The sequence below is a fragment of the Pleuronectes platessa genome, chromosome 7, assembly GCF_947347685.1.
Source record: "Pleuronectes platessa chromosome 7, fPlePla1.1, whole genome shotgun sequence".
NCBI lineage: Eukaryota > Metazoa > Chordata > Actinopteri > Pleuronectiformes > Pleuronectidae > Pleuronectes > Pleuronectes platessa.
Genome location: NC_070632.1, coordinates 27,840,658 through 27,864,663, shown reverse-complemented (window position 1 = coordinate 27,864,663; position 24,006 = coordinate 27,840,658). Strand labels below are relative to the sequence as shown.

Genomic DNA, 24,006 nt, shown 5'->3' with positions numbered 1-24,006 from the left:
ATGTCCAACTGTCATGAATGTATAAACCAAAGAAATAACATGCTGGACCAAATCCAGGGGAATTTGACTCCTTTCCAGGCCAACCTTTCACGCAATGCACCAAACCAGTAATTTTGTAGGCTAACCCTATTGGTTGATGTAAATGTTACCAGACTATTAACCAAGTACGCGGCGCAATAACTCACTTCCCTCTGCCATCTTTTCAATAATTTTGTCTTTGTCAAGTGCCATAATAATATCCTTCTCTGTTGTCACAACCAAAACAGTGAAAATATGATATTTCCAAGGGCTTTTACTTTGAAATTCTAAATCAAAATGTCCTGATTTTGTCGGGGTAAGACTCTGAGGTGGTGAACTGTCACTGTGAAATGAAATAAGTCTGTGGAAACAGGTCGTTGCTTGCTCAAGTTTTTCTTCATTATCAAGTTTATTCACACAGTGGTAATGATACATTATACATTTAAAAGTATACATTTTCTCTTAAATACTTTTACACTCAGTTGTAATTTTGTATCAATGACGTATGAAGTATTACTACTTCATTCAGTATAATACATTTTGAGTGCTTTAATTAATAAATTGATTAATTATTTTGTTATCTCATGAATAGTGACATCGAAGTAACAATTATGTTACGTATAGGCAGAATCCCAATATGAAAAGATAACTTGAGTTATATGCGGGGTGAATGTCCGTCGAGTACCCAATCTACCAAATTCCACCGTTCATGCCTTTCATCGTGTCAGCATCGGGATGGGGGGCCGGAGACAAGCCCAGCCAGAGTGGTCAGAACCCGGACTGTACAAACCACTGAACCCGCGTGCAGAAGTTCAGAGTCATGGTGACTCAAAGATTGAGCGCTGCTGCCGAAGTAATATTTAAGCTGTTCGAGGCCAGGAAAGAGGAGATGTCTCGTTCTAAAGAGATTGACCAACAACGTCAGATACTGGAGGCTTTACTGATATCTCCAACAACCCACAGGACAGGTAGGTAACTGTAGCTTATAAAATAAGTTAATCCTTTATTAGTCCCACAATGGGGAAATTTGCAATATTTGAGCAGCAGTGTAAAAATAGGCATCAGTAAGTGATAAGTAACATGCAATACCTGAGTGTAAGTCTAATAGAAATATTAATGGAATTAAGATCAATATATACAGAGTAAAAAACTGTTTTTTGCACACACAAATTTTGGGGAGTTGCAGTCCGTGGGTACATGTAGTTGTACTAGGAGCTACATACACAGCAGAGATGGTTTTACATTCTTACTGCTGCAGGACTCCTACTTGCATCATATCAATGTTTTAACGTGAAGAGTTTCATTTTGAGGGTTTGTACACATGTATAAAGTAAAGGTAATGGTCTATTTTTCATAGCACTTTTCTACTCTTTATGACCACTCAACGTGCTTAACAGACAGAAAATCACACACACACATTCATACAGTGCATCTATGTGAACACTTCTGCATCCATATAGAAAAAACGTGCTGCCCATAGATGCACTTTATGAATGTGTGTGTAAATGGGTGAATGACAAACTGTACTGTAAAGAGCTTTGAGTGGTCATCAAGACTAGAAAAGATGTATAAAGACCATATAGAGCAGGGGAGTGAGACCTGATCATAAGCGGAGACACGTTCAGGACGTATTTTAGGAGCAGGTTTGAACACACATACTTAGTACAGTACACTTGTGTTCGGATCAATCAGGACAGATGTTAATACCAGGTCTGAATTGGGTTGATATTAACTGTGAACTTTTTTGTTTCTATTAGATGAGCCACAGCAGCTGGCGATTAAAGAAGAGGTTCTCTCTGAGGAGCAGGAGTGGAGGACCTGTCTCAACCAGCAGGAGCGAGAGTCCGTGCACAGTAAAGAGGAACAGGAGGCGCTCTGCAGCAGACATTAAAAGAGGATTGTGGAAGATCAGAGCCTGCCAAGACTGACAAGGTTTTTGAGTCCTCTCAATCTAAGACAGAAGACAGGGAAGGTGATTGTACTGAAAGTGCAGAGAAGCAGTCAGATGGAAAATATTCTTTGACAATGAAAAGAGATTTCAAAACTGAATAAAAACTGTTAAATCTACAGACCAATACGAGAGAAGAAACAGAAAAGAAACCATATGGCTGCAAAGATTGTGGTGGAGGTTTCAGTTCCTTCTCGGATGTGAGAAGCCATAAGTGTGTTGATGAAAAAAAGCAGCCGTTGGGAGGCACGAGACTGGACCAGGGGGAGCCAGAGCCAAAAGTTCAGGAGAAAACTTGAGGTGATTGACATTACCAAGTTTGTGTTCACTGCTCTGCCTGGGAGGAGTGAAGATATGGAGAAAGCTCAGTACTTTCGGCTTCATCAAAGACGCACTGAGGAGAACAAAGAAGCAGAGCCTGCAGTCAGCAACACACAGGATTGGATGGAGATGGAAACTGACGAAAAGGATAGTGGAGCATCAACCAAGTTTGATCCAGAAAGTAATTTACAATCAGCTAATAATGACCTGACTTAGACTCTTCTGCGCCTGAGACTGAAGAAAGTGACGATGATAACTGTTTTGACTCCTTACAACCAGGGAATTACTTGTCCCTGATATGAGTGCTGTTTCTTGTAAGAATAACAGAACTTGTTAAATTTGGAAAAAAAAGTCTGTCGCAACACTTTTTATTTGCAGAGACACATGTTACACTGTTCAGGGAAACTGTGTGCGGGGAAAGATACAGCAAACTAAAGAGACACAGGGAAGTTCACAAGACAGAGAAACCTTTTCCGTGTATGGTTTGTAGATTTCAAATAGAGAAAGCTTGGATGGCCCACAAGAAAAACAATAGCTGCTGTTGCTCTGTCTGTGTTAAAATGATTCCTGAGCTATCTTACATGAGGGAGCACATGAGAGTTCCTACAGGGAAGAAACCTTTCCAATGTTCGCTGTGTCTGAAGCGCTTTCGTACAAGGTAAGCATTAGTTCTCCACATTAGAATTCATACTGGAGAGAAGCCCATAAGCTGTTAAGTGTTTGGTAGAGCGTTTCGTGCCCAACCACATAAGAGTCCACACTGGAGAGAAACCATACAAGTGCAATGATTGTGGATAGAGATTCAGTTGGCTTTGACGCCTCAGAGAACATAACAAGTGTCTTCCAAAAAAATTGGAAAAAGAAAGAGCAGCGAATCAAATTTAATCCAGTGCTTATAGTTTTGTTGGAAAGAAATCTACTTTACAGACCCAAACTCTCAGTGAATTAAAACTAGGGTTTGTTAAGCAGGCGTCTTATGTTCTGAGGCTTAAATCCAGCACCTGCAGACCCAGTTCCAAATTCTATCCCTTAATAAAGGCTACAACTGCTATTAAGATGTGTTTAAAAAACTAAACTGAATGTGTATTTGTTTGCCACTGAAAATAGTCCCCAAAATATGAACAGCTTTGTCATGTTGAGTAAGGCTGAGATTTACCGTTCTCAGCTGTTTTACAATATTTCATCGCTTTAAAGACAATGTGAAACTATATATTTGTGAATCATTTTAAAACCAGATATGATCAAACATGAACAATAAACAACGAATCACATAATTACTTGCATGCAAAAGGAGCCACTCTTGGTAAACAGTTTCATGCAGAACTATCACCCATTCTGCAGCTCTCCTTGGATCTACAGTTTACAGGAACCAATGAGCTCTGGGCTGAGTGACCGAAGACAGCAGGATGGGACTGGGCAAAGCTTTAGAGGAATTAGCTCAGTCAGTGGATTACCAATTGTAATATTGATATACACCACATACAGAACACATACACATCCCACCTCCCTGTTTCAGTTCGCACAGAGATAGTGAGTCTGACATACACCAGGTACATAACACATACACATATTGACATATTCGCACACATTCCTTATACCTTTTACTCCACTGTTGGTGCATAGTCAACACTTTATAGCACACATCCCAGCTCCCTGATTCAGTTAGCACAGAGAAAGTGAGTAGACCTTGGTCCACAATATCTCCCAGACAGCACACTAACGCAGCTGCACTGATACAGCAACATTATCACCTCTGGTAACCACGACAACGGAGTGCACGTACGACATCTTCATCACGCGACATTCCAAGTGGATGAGGCACTGTCCCGTCTAGACGCAGCAGCCTCCATCTAGTTTCGACCAATCCAAGAAGAACCCCTGTCACGCCCAATATATCAATATATAATCTATGTGCGCACTCTGTTTAAGCGTCTTTCTTCCTGCGCAGCCTTCTGCATAGAACTAGAGACCCATGCATGTTCAATTGCTGGACACCGCGTTTTCCTGACCTGTGACCTCTGAATAAACTTGCTTAATTTCAACTTGAGAACGACGACTCCTCTCCTTTGATTTCCACCCGCAACAGTAATAACAATCGTAGTAAGGAAAGAAAATACACATTGGGGGTACCAAACCCCCTCCTTTCTTCGTGAATACAGTCTGATACCACGTCCAGTGTTACATCCACATTGGTGTGGTAGACTCTACCCCCTCCTGCTTTCATGAATCCACTTTCTCATCACACAGTGCCCCTTACCCTGAAACCCCTTACAGCCTTTTGGTTGTAAACTCTGTGAATGTAAATCCCAATGTCTGTACCTTTAATCTCGGTTACAATTTACATATCAGCTGCTCCCCGTACTATAACTGTCCCTGTATCTTTTACTCTGGTTAGTCTGCGGTCTCAGATTCACTCTGTGCAGCAGGCTCACCGTATTCCAGAATACCAATAAAACTCACAACACTACAACCCTTTGAGACTGGACTATGATTGAATATTTGTTCAACACTAGTAATATGCAGAAGCAATACTTGAGTCCCGGGCCCTGAGCTTTTAGGATTAAGGGGCCTGTTGGGATTCAATTTTGTCAGTAAAAGAAAGAAAAAAGAAGATTAGGAAGTTTGCGTTTTGCTAAAGAAATAGACAAACAATAATCTTTGTTGAAATAAAATACAAATCAATGTTGGGGGGGTGGGGGGTGTAGTCACAGGGATGACTGTTGCTGATACTGATTTTACCCTCTGGTTTGGATTTAAAGCTTTTAAAAGTAATGTTGTTGGATGTTTGTAGTTTCTTGATGTGTATCCTTATTGTCACATGCTTTGTTTAACGTGATAAAATAAAACCAAGACAAATTTCTTACATTATGGACAATGTTGAGGCTCCTGCCGTCAGGAGTTGTACAGACAACTGCGCTTGTTTGAGCTTCTTAAAGCTCAAACAAGTGCTTTTCAAGTCCTGATGACTACTCAAAGTGATCCTGTATCGCGTTGGCATCGTATACTGGTGGGGGACGCAATTGAGGTGTCAGCTGATGGTGGATCCTGATGGATGGACAGTGGACAATGACTGTGGACTATTATCGCATCCAACCTTTGAGGATCATGATCTTGGTGGCTGCTGACTATGGACTATGATTACAACAAGACTGCTTGATATACAATATTTCTCCTCAGATACTCGACCATTAATGACAATAATCCATTAATTCATTGACCTTCCATTATGCTACAAGTGTTTATTCTTATCAATGCTGCAAATACCCTTATCTTTCTGATGTTCTCCTTTACACGTGGCGTCTACTGCACTTCGGTCCGTCCTGAGAGATGGATCCCTCACATGTGGCTCTCTCTCAGGTTTCTACGTTATTTTTACCCTGTAAAATGTTTTATTTTTGTAGTTTTTCCTTACTCTTGTGGAGCAAGAGGATGTAACACCTTGTCCTATGAGACAAATTGTGATTTGTGAATATGGGCTATACAAATAAAAATTGACCTGTAGATTGATAGATGGATAGATAGATAGATAGATAGATAGATAGATAGATAGATACATAGATACATAGATAGATAGATAGATAGATAGATAGATAGATAGATAGATAGGTGTGTGCCTGCGTATGTGCGCGTGCGTGTGAGGGAGGTCAATGGGGGGGGGGGGGGGGGGGGGCAGCACAGCAGTGATGGATACTAGGGTAATAGGGACCTGAATAGCATCTACTAGCTTGTGGTACCAGCATCCTATTGATGTGACTGGTAGCTCTTGAACGTTGGCTTTCTTTTGTGTCATGTCCTCACCCTCCGTGTGTGGCTCGCAGAAAGACCCAGGCTGCTGCCTGCACCAGCGGCGGAGGCTCACAGCAGCAGCAGCAGCAGCATCAGCAGCAGCAGCATCAGCATCATGTTTCCGCAGCCAGCCCGCCGCCTCCCGCTGACGGCCAGAACACGGAGGAGAGGAGAGTGAGGTAAGGCCAGTGGCCGCGATCTGCGGTGTGAAGGGAGAATGACGGCTCCACAACAGACTAGAGGAGATGCAGCGTGCTCTCCTATTCACCGAGTGAGGAGAGATCAGTGGTGTGATGTAGGGGCACAGTGGTTAGCTCCTGCTATGTTGTGCTAATATGTAGCCCTCCCTGATGGATGGATGGATGGATCGATAGTTATTTGGTGGTGGAGGTATGGTGTGTGTGTGTGTGTGCGTGTGCGTGTGCGTGTGTGTGTGTGTGAGGGGAGCATCGTTAATTTGAAGTGAGAAAGTGATAACATTTTGCTTGTTTGTGGATTAATAATTATTGGGTTAGTGCTATAATTAGGTTTTTGTAAGGGTTAGAATGAGGTTTCGGTCAGGGTCACAATGAGGTTTGGGTTAGTATTAGAATTAGGTTTGTGCGCGGGTTGCAATAAGGTTTGGGTGAGGGTTAGAATAAAGTCTGGGTGAGGGTTAGAATAAGCTCTCGGTGAGGGTTAGTGTGAGAATGAGGTTTGGGTTAGGGTTAGTGTTAGATTTAGGTTTGGGTGAGGTTTAGAAAGAGGTTTAGTGTTCGAATGAGGTTGTGGTGAGGTTTAGGGTTAGAACGAGGTTTGGGTTAGGGTAAGGGTTAGAATGAGGTTTAGGTTATCTAAGAATAAAACAATAACAGCAGTCTTAATAGTATTTACTTTCCTCCTCATGTCTGTCTGTTTCTGACAGAGAGCGCTGTGGCTCACTTATCCATCGGTTAGCCATCATGCAGTGTTCGTGGAAATCCATGGTCCTGCTAGCATTAGCCTCCATAGCTATCCAGTACACGGCCATCCGCACTTTCTCCACCAAACCCTTAAGCCTACTGTGCTCTGGGGCTCTGACATCCACTGGCCAAGCTGTCAACTGCAGCCTCAAAGATCTGACAGTGGAGGGCTCGGACCCAGTGTGTGATGGGATCCTCTCCAACATCCCATCTTCCCCGAACTCCTCTCTCCCCACGTATGATGTCAACAAGAGAACCCACATCCTCATCCTGGCAACCACACGGAGCGGATCCTCCTTTGTGGGTCAGCTGTTCAACCAGCATCCAGAGGTCAGAATGTTATACATTTATTATCATCAACAATAAAAGAATACAATCATAGTAGGGCTGAACGATATATCGAAAATACAATCATGCTCAAAATATCTTGCGCAATAGGCCTATTGCAAAAAACTGAATGAATGGTTTTTCATGCGCCATGCATTCACTATATATTTTGCCAATCAGATGGAGACATAAGGATGATTATTTATTCCGGAACCTGATGGAAAAGTTTCTTAACTTTCTTCAGAGCAGCGCATTAATCAGCCGCTTACTCGCTCCTTTCCTCTCTCTCTCTCTCTCTCTCTCTCTCTCTCTCTCTCTCTCTCTCTCTCTCTCTCTCACCGTACACACACACACACACACACACATAGATCAGCCACACGTGTGAACTAACTCTGATTAAAAACAGCATACTTTACAAACTTAGTGAATGTATGGAGCTGGAGGAGAGGGTGTCGTACTGGGTTTGGTTTGATGCAGTCGGCGCAGCGCACAGCATGAATGAGAGAACACAGACGATCAGTAAAGGACTGACAGAGAACCTAAAAACTGTAAAAAAAAAATTAATACTGTAAGTGGGCTTAGTGGAGCTGTGTATGGCTCCCTGGTGTCTGCCCCCGGCTTGGTGGCACTGCGGCCTTCTCCCGGCTGTGGAGCTGTCCGTGGTCTCTGTGTCCACAGACAGGGACTGTTTATGTTTATGTATCACAAGTCATATCGTCATTGCGATATTAAACAACGTTATTGCATTTCGCATGTTTTCCTGATAATGTGCAGCTCTTAATCATACACTCATTTAAAGATGCTTAACTTGAACATGTTTTCTATTACTTGCTAATGAATTCTTGTTTAACTAATCAATGTATTTATAACGAGCAATTAAACTGAAATATTCTATATTTGGACTCAATAGAATAGAAAAAGACTACCTTTGTACGTCATTGTACTGCTATGCAACACAGTTTAGTGCATCTACGTGGTGCAGACACAGAACAAATAGTAAGTAAATATGAAAGATTAAAAAAATCTACACAGCCAGACCATTTTCCTGATGACCAAACTCCTCCCATCAGGCTTCTGCAGGAAGAGGCCTGCTTTGATAGGGTGATCACATCCCCTCTCATAATAAAACTGGCATTCTTTATTGATGTTGATGGTTGTTGTGTATTTCTCCCTTTGGAGGCAAGAGATTGAAAGGTTCACCATCTCATCACTCTCTGAAGCAAACACTGCACTGCCTATTTATTTGGCTCAGCAACCACTGAAGCAGTGGGTTACTGGCATTGATAAGTAAGACATGGGAATGCGATACCAAATGGAATATAATTGTTGTGTGCGAGGAGGCACTAAAATCATATTGATTGCATCTAAAAAAATTCTATTCTCCACCTACACAGACTTTTATATACTATTATCTTTGATATTTTTTTTTATATATATATCCCAGGTCTTCTACCTGTTTGAACCCCTGTTCCATGTCCAGTCGGCACTGCTTCCTCGGCTTGTGCAGAGTCGAAACCTGGCTGAGAGAAGGGTAATGATGGGTGCAGCCACAGACCTGTTGAGGTCTCTGTACCACTGTCATCTCATCAGTTTGGAGAATTACATCCGACCTCGTCCTTCCAACCACTCCACTGACAAGCTGTTCCGAAGAGGAGCTAGTAAGGGACGTGCATCTTTACATCTCCATTTACCTCGGGCATTAACATATGTCTCATAACTAAATTGTATTAAAATTTTCTTTTATCCTGACTACATTTAAACTTGGTATTAATGTGTCTCCAGTGTCCACATTGAGATCTATTTTAGATCTGATTGCTCTGTCTAGCACAAGTTAACATCTTCCTATTTGATGTTGCAGGTTTATGAAAAAAGAAACAAAAAGGATAGAAGAAGATGGTAGCCATCTTTGACACAGTTTTATGTGTTTCACTATCCCTCCTCATGTTGCATCTATACCTGTGCTTTCATTTGGTCGAGCTCTTTCTGATTATAATCCATAATCCAACATATAAGAGTATTTGTCTTTACACGTTGTCACCTTGTCCTGCTTCTATTCACATATTTGAGCTACAGTAATATTTAATTGATGTTGCTGGGTTTAAATTTGTTTTAAACATTTGTTTTAAACATTGGTTTTATTGTTTGCGTTGTTTCTTTAGGCCGGTCTCTGTGCTCCCCTCCTGTATGTGAGGTTCCCCTGGGCCCAGATGAGCAGAGCCTGGTTCTGACTGATGAGGGGGAGTGTGGGAAGAGATGTGGCCCGCTTAACGTGTCACTGGCTGCTGATGCCTGCAGAGGGAAGCGCCACATAGCCATCAAGACAGTGCGCATTCCCCAAATCAGTGACCTCAGAGCACTGATTGAGGACCCGAGACTCAACCTGAAGGTAGAGAAATAGTATTATTATTACTTTGTAAAATGTCAATATTACAGTATTTGTCCATTCACATTACAGCTGTATACCTGAGACTAGACTTGAGTAAGACTTTATAGAAAGGAGTAGTTACAGTTCGGACCTAGGTTTTTGTTTTTGTTTTCGAGAGGGGTTGTCTTGGACTGCAGTTTTGCTGGTCAGCACTACTTTTTGGAGATTCATGGCCATTTTGTTTAGTAAGTCTAGTGGTCAGGGACTGACTTGAACAATAATTCATGTCTGGAATTTGACTCCTCTCCAAGCCACCCTTTTCACGCATAGCACTAGACCTCTAATTTTATAGGCTAATCCTATTTGTTGATGTAACGGTTACCAGACTAACAAACAAGTAGGTGGCACAGTCACTCACTGCCCATTGCCATCTTTTCAATGAAGTCATCTTTGTCAATTGCTGTAAGAATCTCATTCTCTTTTGCCAAAACAGTAAAAATAAGATTTTTCCAAGGGATTTTATTTTGAAATCTTAGATCAGATTGCCCAAATATTTACTGGGGGACAATCTGAGGTGGGTAATCTGTAATTGTGAAGTGAAATTACTTCAGACTGTCTGGGGAAACAGGTATTTTCTCAATGACAGTCTGTTATTTTGCTGCTTAATTTTAAGTTTTTCTTCATTATAAATATTGAAAAATTATTCACACAATGGTAATAAGAAATCTAAAAAAAAAAATTCTAAATTTTGCGTGAAACAGTTTCACACGCAGTCGTGACTTTTTTATCATTAATTTGATCTATCATACTATCATACACAATTAATTACTTAATTTATTACCTCATCAATTCATTCATGCATTCACAGACTGAACGAATGTGACATCTAATTTACATCCACACTCATGCGGTCCATCGTTTTTGTGAAAACCTGGTCATGCCAGCCGCCCTTTGAAAATTGGTGGTCGTCTAATCGTGGTCTTACGGTAAAGGTCCTTGGAGCAGAATAAAGGCCAAAGACAAACGTTGACAGTTTAAAGACACTTATTGTGGTCATTTTATTTGATTACCACACAAGACATAACAACTATAATAAAATGGAATATTTCGTATATATATTTTTATGAATATTAAAGACAAAGTTGGCTTATTTTTCATTATGGCATTCACAACTCATATTGAATATCATTTTGGGGGGGATTTTTAGGATGTTTTTAGAAAATGTCCCTGAAAAGTATTGGGAAATAGGATTTTTATAATCATAATCGAGTAGCCAACTTTCCCTTCAATTATGTCTGTTGATTGACCATTCTAATGTAAAATCTTCTAAACCTTGACATACTGACGGTGGCGGTCACCAGGAACAGAAGTGAGGTGAAATATTTGTGTCACTTCTCAAGGATTGTTTCTTGATAATGTTTAATATGAGCAAGTAATGCGAACCCTGAAGCTGCACCCCCGCTGCTGAACAAGAAGCTGTTGACCTGTTTATTCAAAGTTCAGTGAAGCTGGACTCAGTACGCAGAACCTGAAAGGAGATGTCAGCCTTTATTTCTCTGTGAATGTATTGACTGCTACGCCTGGTACTATTGAGTCTAGAGGTTGCATTTAACAACTCTTTACTAGTTGACAACATAGTGAACTAGATGATGGAAGGTTAGATAACCAATCAATGCAACTCTAAATTGATATGGATTGAAAATGTGGTAAAAACAACTGTAGCCCCTTAGAGATGCCCATGTGTCTATGCCCATGTGCATGAACACATGGGCGTGAAATATGCCCGACACAGGCTTACAGAGCAGAGGTAGTTTTGGGCCAGTAGCCTTTGCTACTCTCACTCTGATGGGACAGAGAGCATTATTATTATCATAAATACGACATATAACAGCTGTATCAGCTTATATCAATAATTGAAGGCCAACAAGCTGAAGCAGGTTAAGGCAGGAAGGCAGGCCACCAACTGATAGCAGGTCAAAACAAGGGGTGGCAAGTCGCAAAAGAACAGGATGTTATGAGCGTAAGAGAAGAAAATGTCTCGCGTTTGTTGTAACTCTTTGTCGAAGACACAATGTGAGCCATTTATCTGGTATGAATGCAGGTGTTGTTCACCTTTGTTTAATCACGTTTTTTTTATTTTTTGCAATAATGATACAAAAAGGGTTTTAAGGCATGATGAAATGAGCAAGGTGTACTCAACAAGTTTAATGTAAGGCTTCACAATGGGGTCATTTCACATTCATATAAGGAAACATATTGTTACTCCTGACCATGTAAATTGTGTCCATGTCTTTACAGATGTTTGTAACAGCAGCTCTTGTCTTCCATCTTTATGATTCTTTGTCAAATGTTCTGCGCAAGTAAAAGCCTCTTGTAACATCTGAGTCTGCATAATATGAAATATTCTCATGTAATGGCAAAAGTTAAGAAATAAGTTAACAAATGTGTCAAGAACATGCAAGCAAAAGAACATCAAGATGCCTTAGCACAAATGGGAGAAGCGTTAATATAACAGCAGGCATATTAAAGATTCCTGGATTTATATCGATTTTTTAAGACAATGGAATTGGAAATGGCAAATACCATATGAAATGTAGTACTCTAGATTTCGAATAACAGGACTAAAAGTCTCTTTTGAAACTCCAATGTCCTTTATTTAGATGGATCCAACATTCAGAGGAAGCTTAAACCAACTGGTTTCAGCTCGAAAAGTAGAATCTAATAGAGCGGCTGTGGCTGGGGGGGTAAAGCAGTCCTCATCTAACCAGAAGGTCGGCGGTTCAATCCCAGTCTTCCCCAGGCCAAGGCTCCAACATACTGAACCTCAAATTGGTTCTGCTTTCTCAACTGGAATGTCCCTCAATTGAAACCTTTTGTCACTGCACTGTAGCACTACTGCTTCTATTTCTAATCACATGCGGTTATATGGAGACATTCATCTGCACTGTTACTGACATCGTAATTACAGCATGTTCCTGTTAAATATGTTTCATTATCCTTTATGATTATCACCATCCTCCTCATCAGGTGGTCCAGCTTGTGCGAGATCCGCGAGGTATCCTGGCATCTCGTGTTGAGACTTTTCGAGATACTTACCGGCTGTGGCGTCTGTGGAGAGCGACTGGACGCCGACCCCACAATCTTGACCTTGGACAGATTAAGACAGTGTGTGAAGACTTTCTCAGGTCTCTGTCCATGGGCCTGGCAAAACCCGCCTGGCTCAGAGGCAGGTACATGCTGCTCAGGTGAGAAGGACAGGAATAACCTCTAAAAGCAGAAATCACTTAAGCTATATTCTTAAACAGATCTTTTCCCTCGTTTTTATTTTCTTAGCCATCTTTGAAAAGATATATACCAGAATGATCTTCATAATGTATGCATTAGATATTTGGATTAACTCTAAAAACATATTTTAGAGCAGGAAGAAAGAGTCCGACCCTCTGCTCCAGCTGACACTATTCCCACAAATATGTCCTAACATGGCAGTAGTAGGGGAGAGCGGGGTAATGTGGGACATTTTTTACATTTGCTTCCCTCTAGGCGAGCTAAACTGATATATCAGTAAAATTTACACATTTCCCATTAATTCAGGATGTTTTCTAGCAATGGAAATGATCAGAATGTCTTCAGGACAAAAGGCAGTGAAATTATGATTGTTTTAAAAAAAGTGGTCTTGTGTCCCACTTTACCCCAGCTACGGGGTAAAGTGGTCCACTTACTGTTTCCACTTTAAAACTACAGTAGTTAAAATCCCGACAGCTAGATTGACAACCACTAATATCGGACTAGTAACAGAATCATGGGGATTGGTCAATTAAGCACATTTATGATTATTATGATTCATGCGATCTCTTGCACACCTAGCTTACCGGCACATTGTTTCTCTGTCCAATTGGCAGGGACAGGGATATTGTTTTTCTCTGCGTATTCAAATGCCAGTTCACGGCACTTAACTGGAGCGAGGCCATGGAACTGGTCAGCTAGTTGTTTCAAGTGTTTGGCAAGCTCCTCCTCCATCTCATCTGTGAATATTCTCTTTACCTCAGCTACTGCACCCCAGGCTACTGATTTTACTTTCCCTTTCTCTTTTTTCTTTATGAATCTTTTGAGGGCTGTCTTATCAATATTTCTATCCCTTCCAGCTTTTCTTAAGGACTTCTTTCCTTGCATGACCTCAGCGGCTGCACTCTCCATCTCTGCGAGGGGTGTTTGGCCCCAGATTGTCTTCCTGGTGCAGTTTCTTGGCATGATGGCTTTTCTACAATGTTTATGAAATTAAAAATAAAACATATATAATGTCATATAACACTAAAATATGTTTAAGACTAAACTTGTGCTTCGTGGTGGGGTAAAGTGAGACAGTGTCCCACTTTACCCCACAGCATTTTTCCCACTTTAGCCCGAAGCCACAATTTTAGAAAAACAACATCTCTTATCAATTCAGGCTAATCTTCAGCTAGCATCAATCACATGGTTTTATATGTTGGAAGTTCACCAGAATGTATGATATAAGTTTTTCTACCTGATTCTATTTGTTTCGACACAACAGTTGATTAAGTTCAAAGCAAGAAAATTTACTTTTACATGCAAAAAAACAAATTTTTGTGAAAAAACATACTTACCACAGCACCTGCACCAACTTATCCTTCATTACAAGGGGGGAATGGGAGGGGCTTTTAAACATAATAGTCACATGACCACAAATGTGTTCCGTTGCCTAGATTCAGGGGGTGTTTCACATCACCCGATGTCCCACATTACCCCGCTCTCCCCTACTAGCTCATAGTTCATCATAGTTAATGGCTCCAAAATATGAAGAAATCCAACTTTAGTTCAACTAACATTAACGATATGAAAGACCTAACTAACCTCGGAAACTTAAAAAGTGTTTTGTGGACTCAAACACCCCCCTTCCATCGGTATAGTGGTGATAGATAGTAAGTGATGTTAATTTCTGTGTGAACTATCTCTTTAACATTCACACACGACTCACAACAGGGTCCAACGTTTCATAGATGTAAAAAAAAATCTCCCTACAGTCACATTTGATGCATACAGAGGAAGAACATTTTCAGTATCATTTTTGATTGAAAAAAAATAATTTAAGTTGTTTTCTTGTTAACCTCAACAATATTTTAGCTGCCTTCACCATGCATTTTCAGTTGCCTAAACCCTGTGAGTTTTATTTACAGTGGATATAAAAAGTCTACACATCCCTGTTAAAATGCAAGGTTTTCTTAACTTTTTTCACTTTAAATGTGACCTATAACGTGAACAATTCAATTGAAAAACAAACTGAAATCTTTTAGGCAGAAAAAGTACTAATTAAAAACATACAATAACCTGGTTGCAAGTATGCACACCTTTAAACTAATACTTTGTTGAGGCACCTTTTGATTTTATTACAGCACTCAGTCTTTTTGGGTAGGAATCTTTTAGAATGGCACATCTTGATGTGCCAATGTTTACCCACTCTTCTTTGCAAAAGCGCTCCAAACCTTTCCGATTGCGAGGGCATCTCCTTTGCACAGCCCTCTTCCGATCACCCCACAGATGTTCAATTGGTCTGGGGTCTGGCTGGGTCATTCCAAAACATGAATCTTCTTCTGGTGAAGCCATGCTTTTGTTGATTTGGATGAATGCTTTGGGTCGTTGTCATGCTGATAGGTGAAATTCCTCTTCATCTTCAGCTTTCTAACTGAAGTCTGAAGGTTTTGTGCCAAAACTGACTGGTATTTTTAACTGTTAGTTCCCTCCACCTTGACTAAGGCCCCAGTTCCAGCTGAAGTAAAACAGCCCCAAAGCATGATGCTGCCACCACCATGCTTCACTGTGGATGGTGTTCTTTGGGTGATGTGCAGTGTTGTTTTCGCGCCAAACATACCTTTTGGAATTATGGCCAAAAGTTCAACATCAAAACAAATTAAATCAAAGTTTATTGTCACATGCACCAATGACAGTGTCATCGGAGCAGTGAAATTCTTGTGACCTGGCAGGCAACATCCACGCAGTAGACAACTTTACAAAATAGAAAAAAAATAACATACTAACATACTATATATAATAACATACTATATAACATATAACATAGTCAAATGAAGCAGCAGTTTACAGGGTGAAGGAGTGGAGAATATTAAATTAAATAATATGAGTATATGTGAAGTAAGTGTATATGTATGAGTGGGGGAGCAGAATGTACATGGTAACTGTTCAGAGGGTCAGTGTTGTTTGTTCAGAAGCCTTACGGCCTAAAGGAAAAAGCTGTTTTTGAGTCTGGAAGCCCGCTCAGGCATCTTGTGTTGTAGATGCCTTGCACGGAAGGGAGATGGCAGCCGATGATGCGCTGTCTTCACCACCCTCTGCAGGGCCTTGCGATCAGCAGCGGAGCAGCTACCATAGCAGGCAGTAGTGCAGCCTGAGAGGATGCTCTCAATGGTGCAACTGTACAGTGTTAATTTTGGCAGCTATATTTGATTTAGTCTTGGTCTTAGTCTTTTGACGAAAATGCATATTAGTTTTAGTCACATTTAGTCATTTTTATCCTTCTTAGTTTTAGTCTAGTTTTAGTCGACGAAAACGAATTACATTTTAGTCTAGTTTTAGTTACATTTAGTAGCCACATTAAACTCATTTTCTTCCCTTCTCAGGCCCAGGGACCCTGTGTTGTGTCTAAAACTGCATAATAGTCTAGCTTGCAGTACTTAAGTTGTCCATTAGATGTCCCTACCAGCATAAGTCTATAGAAGGGGTCGGCAACCTTTACTTTCAAAAGAGTAATTTTGATTCTTAATAAGTAATTCTTCCCCCAAATAAAATTTGTCTGGAGCCGCAAAACATGTTTGATAACAAAGCTAATAAAGTTTAATATAAAGTTATACTATACTAAACTATAGTTTGTTGCATTTACAAAATTATATAACGACAATAAAGAAAACACTTGACATTTTATAGCTATTTGTACCTGTTACAACAAAGGAAAACACCGAACACTTATGAAGAGAAGAAAATACACAGGCAAGTGTAGGCCTACTTTGAAATAAATGAATCACAGAACTTTGTAGGGCTATTTGAGTCCTCCCCGTATTTGTGAGACATGTATGAAATAAGAAGTACCCTATTTTGAAATAAATAAACACATATAACTGCAGCCTAATAGCTTAAAATATATATTTAGTTTTAAATGTGAAAACAAAAAGTGAGAGCAGGTCAGGCTGGAGGCGGACACAGATACTGAAGCTCGGTACAAACCAACTGCAGCTTCTGCTCTGATCAAGAAGCTGAGGCGCTGATCTCTGAGCAGCTGAGACCAGAGAAACTCTGTGTTTTCACTGTTTCCATAGTTAAAAAGCAGTCGGTGAGTCAGTGAGCGGCTGATTCACGTGAACGAGCTCTGATCTTGTGTCTCTGAGCGAGTGAGCGGGGCGGGGAGCAGAGCCTCGGGACCGGTGCGCTATCTGGGGCGCACACACACACACACACACAAACACACAGACACACACACTCACTCGTCCGCTCCTGATACTTCATGACGGCCTGATACGATGATGTTTAAAAAAAGAAATTGTGACTTAGTCAACCTCCAACATTTTCGTCTCATCTCGTCTCGTCAACAAAAGTTAAAATAGATTTAGTCAGTTTTTATTTTAAAAGATCCGTTTTCTTTACGTCTTCGTCATGGAAAAAAGTTCGTTAACGAATAATTTTCATCATAGCTTTCGTCAAAGAAATTAACACTGCAACTGTAAAAGTTTGTAAGTGTTTTTGCAGCTATGCCAAACTTCTTGAGTCTCCTCAGGGTTAAGAAAAGGCGCTTTCGCTTTTGTGCAGTTTTGACCACAGAGTCCGCTTGTTTGGACCAGGTCAGGTCATCCGTGATGAACACACCGAGGAACTTGAACTCGGAGACTCTCTCCACTACAGCTCCATCGATGTGTATCGGACCTCGACCCCCCCTCTGCAGCTTCCTGAAGTCCACGATCATCTCCTTGTTCTTGCAGACGTTAAGAGACAGGTTGTTCTCTTGGCACCATGTTGCCAAGCCCCTGACCTCATCACTATAGGCGGTCTCATCGTTGTTAGAGATGAGGCCCAGGATGGTGGTGTCGTCTGCAAAAAATGTCAGGATGATGTTAGAACTGTGTGTTGCCACACAGTCCTGCGTGTACAGGGAGTACAGGAGGGGGCTGAGTATGCAGCCCTGAGGGGCCCCGGTACGCAGGGTCAGTGAGGAGGAGGTGTGGTTACCCATTCTCACCACCTGGGGTCTGCTCGTCAGGAAGTCCAAGATCCAGTTACACAGGGGGGTTTTAAGACGCAGGCTCCTGAGCTTGGGGACGAGCTTGGCAGGCACAATCGTGTTGAACGCTGATCTGTAGTCCACGAACAGCATCCTCACATATGTGTTGGCCTTTTCCAGGTGGGAGAGGGTGGTGTGTGTTGTCAGGGCGATGGCATCATCCGTGGATCTGTTTTGAAGATATGCAAATTGGAAGGGGTCAGGGGGGTTCGGAAGGGTCGAGCAGATGTGGGTTTTGACCAGCCACTCGAAGCACTTAATGATGGTGGAGGTCAGTGCTACAGGGCGGTAGTCTTTCAAACAGGTGATGGATGATTTCTCAGGTATGGGGATGATGGTGGCCGGCTTGAAGCAGGTGGGTACTGTTGATAGTTGTATGGAGAGGTTGAATATGGAGGTGAAGACCTCCGCTAGCTGGTCGGCGCACCCCCTGAGGACGCGGCCTGGCACTCCATTCTTTGAAGCTCTCGCCTCACGTCAGCCACATTCAGGGACAGAGTGCAGTCATCTCTGTCCTCGGCCAGTCTCGCGGATGGAAGGGTGTTGGTTGCCTCAAACCATGCGTAGAAGGTGTTGAGGTCATCAGGTAGGGAGGCGGCATGCTGATCATCACTGCTATTTCTCCCTTTATAGCCAGTGATGTGTCGCAGGCCATCCCACAGGTGACGGGGGTCAGAGCTGAGGTTGTTGGATTCCAGCTTGTCCCTGAAGTCTCTTTTCCCATCTCTGATGGCCCTCCGCAGGTCATATCTACTTCCTCAAAGCCTCCGGGTCACCAGAGTTATAGGCAGAGGACCGTGCTCTGAGCTTAGCACGGATATTACCATTTACCCTGGGCTTTTGGTATGGATAATTCCTAACACTGACCCTAGGGACGACATCATCAATGCATTTAGAGATATATGAGGAGACAGTGTCTGTGTATTCGTTAATGTCCCCATCAGCTGCAACACAGAACATCGGCCAATCTGTTGTTTCAAAGCAGTCCTGGAGAGTGCTAATGGATTCACCATTCCAGTGTTGAACTGCCCCAAAAACCGTTTTTTCCTGTTTTAGGTATTGTCCGTAGGTTGGGATGAGCATAATTGAAGTTTGATCCGACTTCCCAAAAGCGGGGCGGGGGAGGGGTTTGTAGCTGTTCCGTATTTGCGAGTAACAATGGGCAAGAGTCTGGTCACCCCGGGTGGGAAAGTTAATGTGTTGATGATATTTCGGCAAAACTGTCCTCATATTAGCCCTATTGAAGTCACCAACAACAATAGAGACTGCCTCAGGGTGTGCATCCTCAAGTGCATTAATAACTCTGTACAGATCGTCTAACGCGCACGTTTTGTCTGCCTGCGGTGGAATGTAAACAGCGGTGATTATAACGGAGCGGAATTCACAGGGAAGGTAAAAAGGGCGCACTTTTATCGATAGCAGATCCAGGTCTGGTGAGCAGCGTGCTGAAAGCACAGCAACAAACGAGCCCCAGCGAGAGTTCACCATCAAGCACACCCCTCCACCTCTGCTCTTACCCGACTCTGAGGTTCTGTCCTGCTTGTAGATGGAAAAAACGGCCGGAGTAGAGGCGGAGTCAGGCACCAGAGGATCCAGCCAAGTCTCCGTGAACGCCAGCACACAGCAGTTCGCAATGTCCCGCTGGAAGTTAGTCCGTGCGTGTAGTTTGTCCATTTTATTGTCCAGGGATTGAACATTCGCGAGTAGAATGCTCGGCAGCGGAGGATAGCAGCATCTCGTCCGAGATCTGCACAGGATACCGGCGCGCTTCCCTCTCTTCTTTCTCCTCCGTCGGCGTATTGGTAAACAGATCGGCGGTAGAACAAAGGAGCCACAGCAAGCACTCTGGTAAGTTGAGAAAAACTCTGTATTTAGCGACGAACGTATTTCCAAAAGTGCTAGTCGATCATACTGTATGAATGACAGTGCAGTATGATAACTGTGTAGTGCATGCAGAGCCATCGTCAGTGAAACCTTTCTCTACGGCGCACCAGATCTCTCTGTCACTTTGTTTCATCAGACCATAACACATTTTCCCACATGCTTTTTTGAGACCTCATGTATGTTTTTGCAAAATTTAGCCGGGCTTGGATGTTTTTCTTGGTAAGAAAAGGCTTCCGTCTTGCCACCCTAGCCCAGAGCCCAAACATATGAAGAATTCGAAAGATTGTTGTCACAAGTAGTACACAGCCAGTCCTTGCCAGAAATTCCTCCAGCTCCTTTAATGTTGCAGTAGGCCTCTTGGAAGCCTCCCTGAGCAGTTTTCTTCTTGTCTTTTCATCAATTTTGGAGGGACGTCCAGTTCTTGGTAAAGTCACTGTTGTGCCATATTTTCTCCACTTGATGATGATAGTCTTCACTGTGTTCCATCTAATGCCTTGGAAATTATTTTGTGCCCTTCTTCTGACTGATACCTTTCAACAATGAGATCCCTCTGATGCTTTGGAAGCTCTCTGCGGACCATGGCTCTTGCTGTAAGATGCAACTAAGAGAATGTCAGGAAAATCCTACTAGAACTGCTGAACTTTACTTGGGATTAATCAGTCACTGTAAATGATGGCAGGTGTGTACTGACTACTATTTAGCATGAGTTTGAATGTAATTGGTTAATTTTGAATACAGCCACATCCCCAGTTATAATAGGGTGTACGCACTTAAGCAACCACATTTAAAAAAAAAATTTCCTTAAAAGATTTCATTATGTTTTTTAAATTGAATTGTTCATATTATAGGTCACATTAATGGTTGAAAAAGTTCTGACCAGATTTATCTTGGTCCAATTTTTTTACATCACAAAAGCCTAGCATTTTAACAGGGGTGTATAGACTTTTTTTTATATCCACTGTATATAATGATCATAGGTATTGACACACAACTCAATGATCCTTCCTCTCTACCTCCCCCTGGGCCAGGTATGAAGATATTGCCAGGTTTCCTGTACAGAAGACCAGAGAGCTCTACAGTTTCCTTGGTATGGTTTTGGACCAGAGTGTGGAGGATTGGATCATCAACAATACTCGGGGCAGCAGTGATCTGTCGTCCCGGCACAAGTTCACCACAGTTCGGGACTCTGCTGCTAATGCAGAGAACTGGAGGTTGAAGCTATCCTTCGACATGGTAGTTTACACCCAGACGGTGTGTCAACCAGTTCTGGACATCCTTGGATACAAGAAAGTCTTCCACCCAAAAGAACTGAGGAACTTCTCTCACTCGTTGGTGGAGGACAGGATGTTCCTCCCATTTTTCTAAACAGCTGATGATGGGCATACACTACATCCAATGAGTGTTCAAGAAACCATGATAACAAGGCAGTACTGAAGTCAATGGAGCTGAGCTGATATGGTCCAAACTGTTTGGCTGAATATCCTCGGTATGTCTGGTGGAGGATGAGAATAAGATGGATCCTTTCCAGTGTTATCAGTGGCAAGCCTGAAACATGCTTCTGCGTTTTCACGGGCCCGTAAGCGCAAGAGCCCTTCTGGGTCCCTTACGTGCTTATGTATCCCTTCTTACATGCTGACGGGCGTCGCCCCACTTTTCTAAAACTTATGGCAAAGCTCCGCAAGCTCACTCAGCCCGCAAGGCTGTGATTGGTCTGCTCTACATCCCTTCTGGAGCTGCATTTCCGGTTTCATGCCCCATAATACAGGCAGAAACAACGGGAGATTTAGAAGAATGAATATGGACCAAATAGAAGAGCGTTTGGCAGAAGAGATCCGAAAGTATGTCCACTTGTATAACCCGTCACTGACTGGCGTATTTGTCCGCCTGAAAAAGGCTACAAGGAGCCGCAGTAGCTATGTAAATAAACAATCGATGAAGAAGAAAGAAGGCGTCTCTCAGGTCGTCTTCGACAAAAAGCATTACTCCGCCTAGTGTTCTGGTGCGGAATTGCTTTGTAAGACGCCCAACGGTTGGGGAAGCATGAATGACAACGAGTCTTGCGCCACAGCGGCGTGAAAAGATGCAGACGCAGGCGCAGAAGCATGTTTCAGGCTTTACTTGGGTATCTGGGCCGCTCTGTCAACCTTTACTATTTATTTATTTTACCCTCTGAGCAATCAACTACCTCAGTTTGTGCCGTTTTCCCCTTAAAGAACCATTTGACATATTCCAGCCATTTCATGGTAAATCAAATGTTACAGCTAATCATGTTTAATATTCTGTATGTAGAATAACTGATGAGCCAAAACATTAGGATCACAGATAGAGGACGCAAGTAAAGTTGATTATCTTGGAACAATTGCAGACATCAGGGTAAAGAAAATATTCGACAGTAAGTGAACAATTGGTTGTCGTAGTCAACATGTTGGATGTGGAAGAAATGTGCAGCTGACCTGATAAACCTTGTTAAGGACCAAATCATCTTGGCAAGACCACCGGATCGGACATTCTCTAAAATGGCCAGGCTTGTGGCGTGCTCCAGGTCAGCAGTGGTGACAGTGATCTGAAGAAGAGGGAGGGAAAAACCACAAGCCTGCCTATCAACGATGAATGAAGTCATTAAAGGCTGCCTTATCAGGGCGACTGGGCACGAGTCCCAGAAAGTTTCAGTGAAGTTTATGGAAGAGATGTGTTGCTAAAAATAAATATTTTTCTAATAATTGGCTCCTGAAAGGGAGAGTACAATGAAAAGTTAAAATTCACTCATAATCTACTCACCTGACGTACAGGGCTGTTTCCTTAATAAATGAAATCATCATTTAAAAACTGCATTTTGTATTTACTTGGGTTATCTTTGCCTAAAATTACAATTTGTTTGATGATCTGAATCATTCAAGTGTGACAAATATGCAACAAATCAGGAAGGGGCAAATACTTTTTCACAGCCCTGTAAGTCAATGGTGAGACCTTCTTCAGACGTAATGGAACAACAGAAAAAACATAACATACCTTAACACTGCTCCTGTGGTATCATCCAAGTGTCCACAAGCCCCAACATTCATATTCGACTCAAAACGAGGTAATTTACACCGTGTTTAAGCCCACTGGAAGTGGCTAAGCTAGCGGCCATAGCCAAACAATGGTGTCCAAGGGTCTATGAACGCATCTTGTAGGAAGATATCAGAGGAAATTTAGGCCTAAAACATGGTATAAATGACGCCGTTTCGAGTCGAAGATGAATGTCATGACACCACATGAGCAGGCCGGAGGCATGTTATGTTTTTTCTGAATAGTGGTGAGTAGATAATGAGTGAATTTTCAGAACTGGACCAGAGGGAGGTAGGTACCCAACTGTTTTGCAGTTCAATAATTTCATGTTGTAGATCATCAGGTTGCATCGAAGCACATCAGAGGGCGACTGTGCTCAGGAGAAACAGAAGGTTGATGGTTTGATCCCCGGCACCTACAGTCAGCAGTCTGAAGTTAATCTTTATCAATGCATGTGTGAATGGGTGAGTGTGTTTTATACTGTAAAGTGCCATATAAACTCAGTCTATTTACCATCAGCTGGTTTCACGTTGAACAGCTTAAGCAAATATTTTGATTCCAATTAATCGTCTCTTCTTTCAAACTCAGGAGTAATCACATACATAGAAATATCTAGTTGGTCTTGACTTGTTAAGTCAGTTCTTTCATGACAGGCCAGTTAAAACCCAGTTAAATTAATTAAAACCCAAACGTTATATAGTGTCCTTCAATTATTTTCACTATATTGTACCACCTCAGTTATCAGTCTGGTTCCAGCAGCTCCGCAACAACAAACAAAGCTCCTTTAAAAATTATCGTTATAAATGAGAGAACTATTAGCTCACTGTTTAACATTGTCTCTTGTCAGAATGTGGTATTGTGAGAGCTGCTTGTTGGGCTAGTGACACTCAAGCAGGACTTGTTTGTGGTTAGTGTCAACAAACTCCAACAAGCATTGTTTTCAGTCTTTATCCGAGTGATTGGATTGCAATTTGTCTTTGCAACACATCCAAAAGCTTCATGTTTCCAGCCATAATGATGATCACGCATCACTGTTACTGGTCCTGTGTAAACTTGAAACACTAGCTTGTCT

The 24,006-nt window shown here is 42.0% G+C and overlaps 1 protein-coding gene across 1 annotated transcript; it reads left to right on the top strand.

The window, feature by feature from the left end:
- The first annotated feature begins 7,014 nt into the window (after nucleotides 1-7,014).
- Nucleotides 7,015-21,251, top strand: LOC128444875 (carbohydrate sulfotransferase 1). The gene is made up of 5 exons (XM_053427552.1): nucleotides 7,015-7,344; nucleotides 8,786-8,999; nucleotides 9,501-9,727; nucleotides 12,734-12,951; nucleotides 20,915-21,251. Exons 1-5 carry the CDS (start codon nucleotides 7,015-7,017, stop codon nucleotides 21,249-21,251), a joined length of 1,326 nt encoding a protein of 441 aa, XP_053283527.1.
- The last annotated feature ends 2,755 nt before the right edge of the window (nucleotides 21,252-24,006 follow it).

Coding starts and splice junctions, on each gene's coding strand:
- LOC128444875 (XM_053427552.1), top strand. CDS start 7,015: ATGCAGTGTTCGTGGAAATCCATGGTCCTGCTAGCATTAGCCTCCATA. Junction 7,345..8,785: donor TGTTCAACCAGCATCCAGAG/GTCAGAATGTTA, acceptor TATATATCCCAG/GTCTTCTACCTGTTTGAACC. Junction 12,952..20,914: donor GGCAGGTACATGCTGCTCAG/GTGAGAAGGACA, acceptor CCCCTGGGCCAG/GTATGAAGATATTGCCAGGT.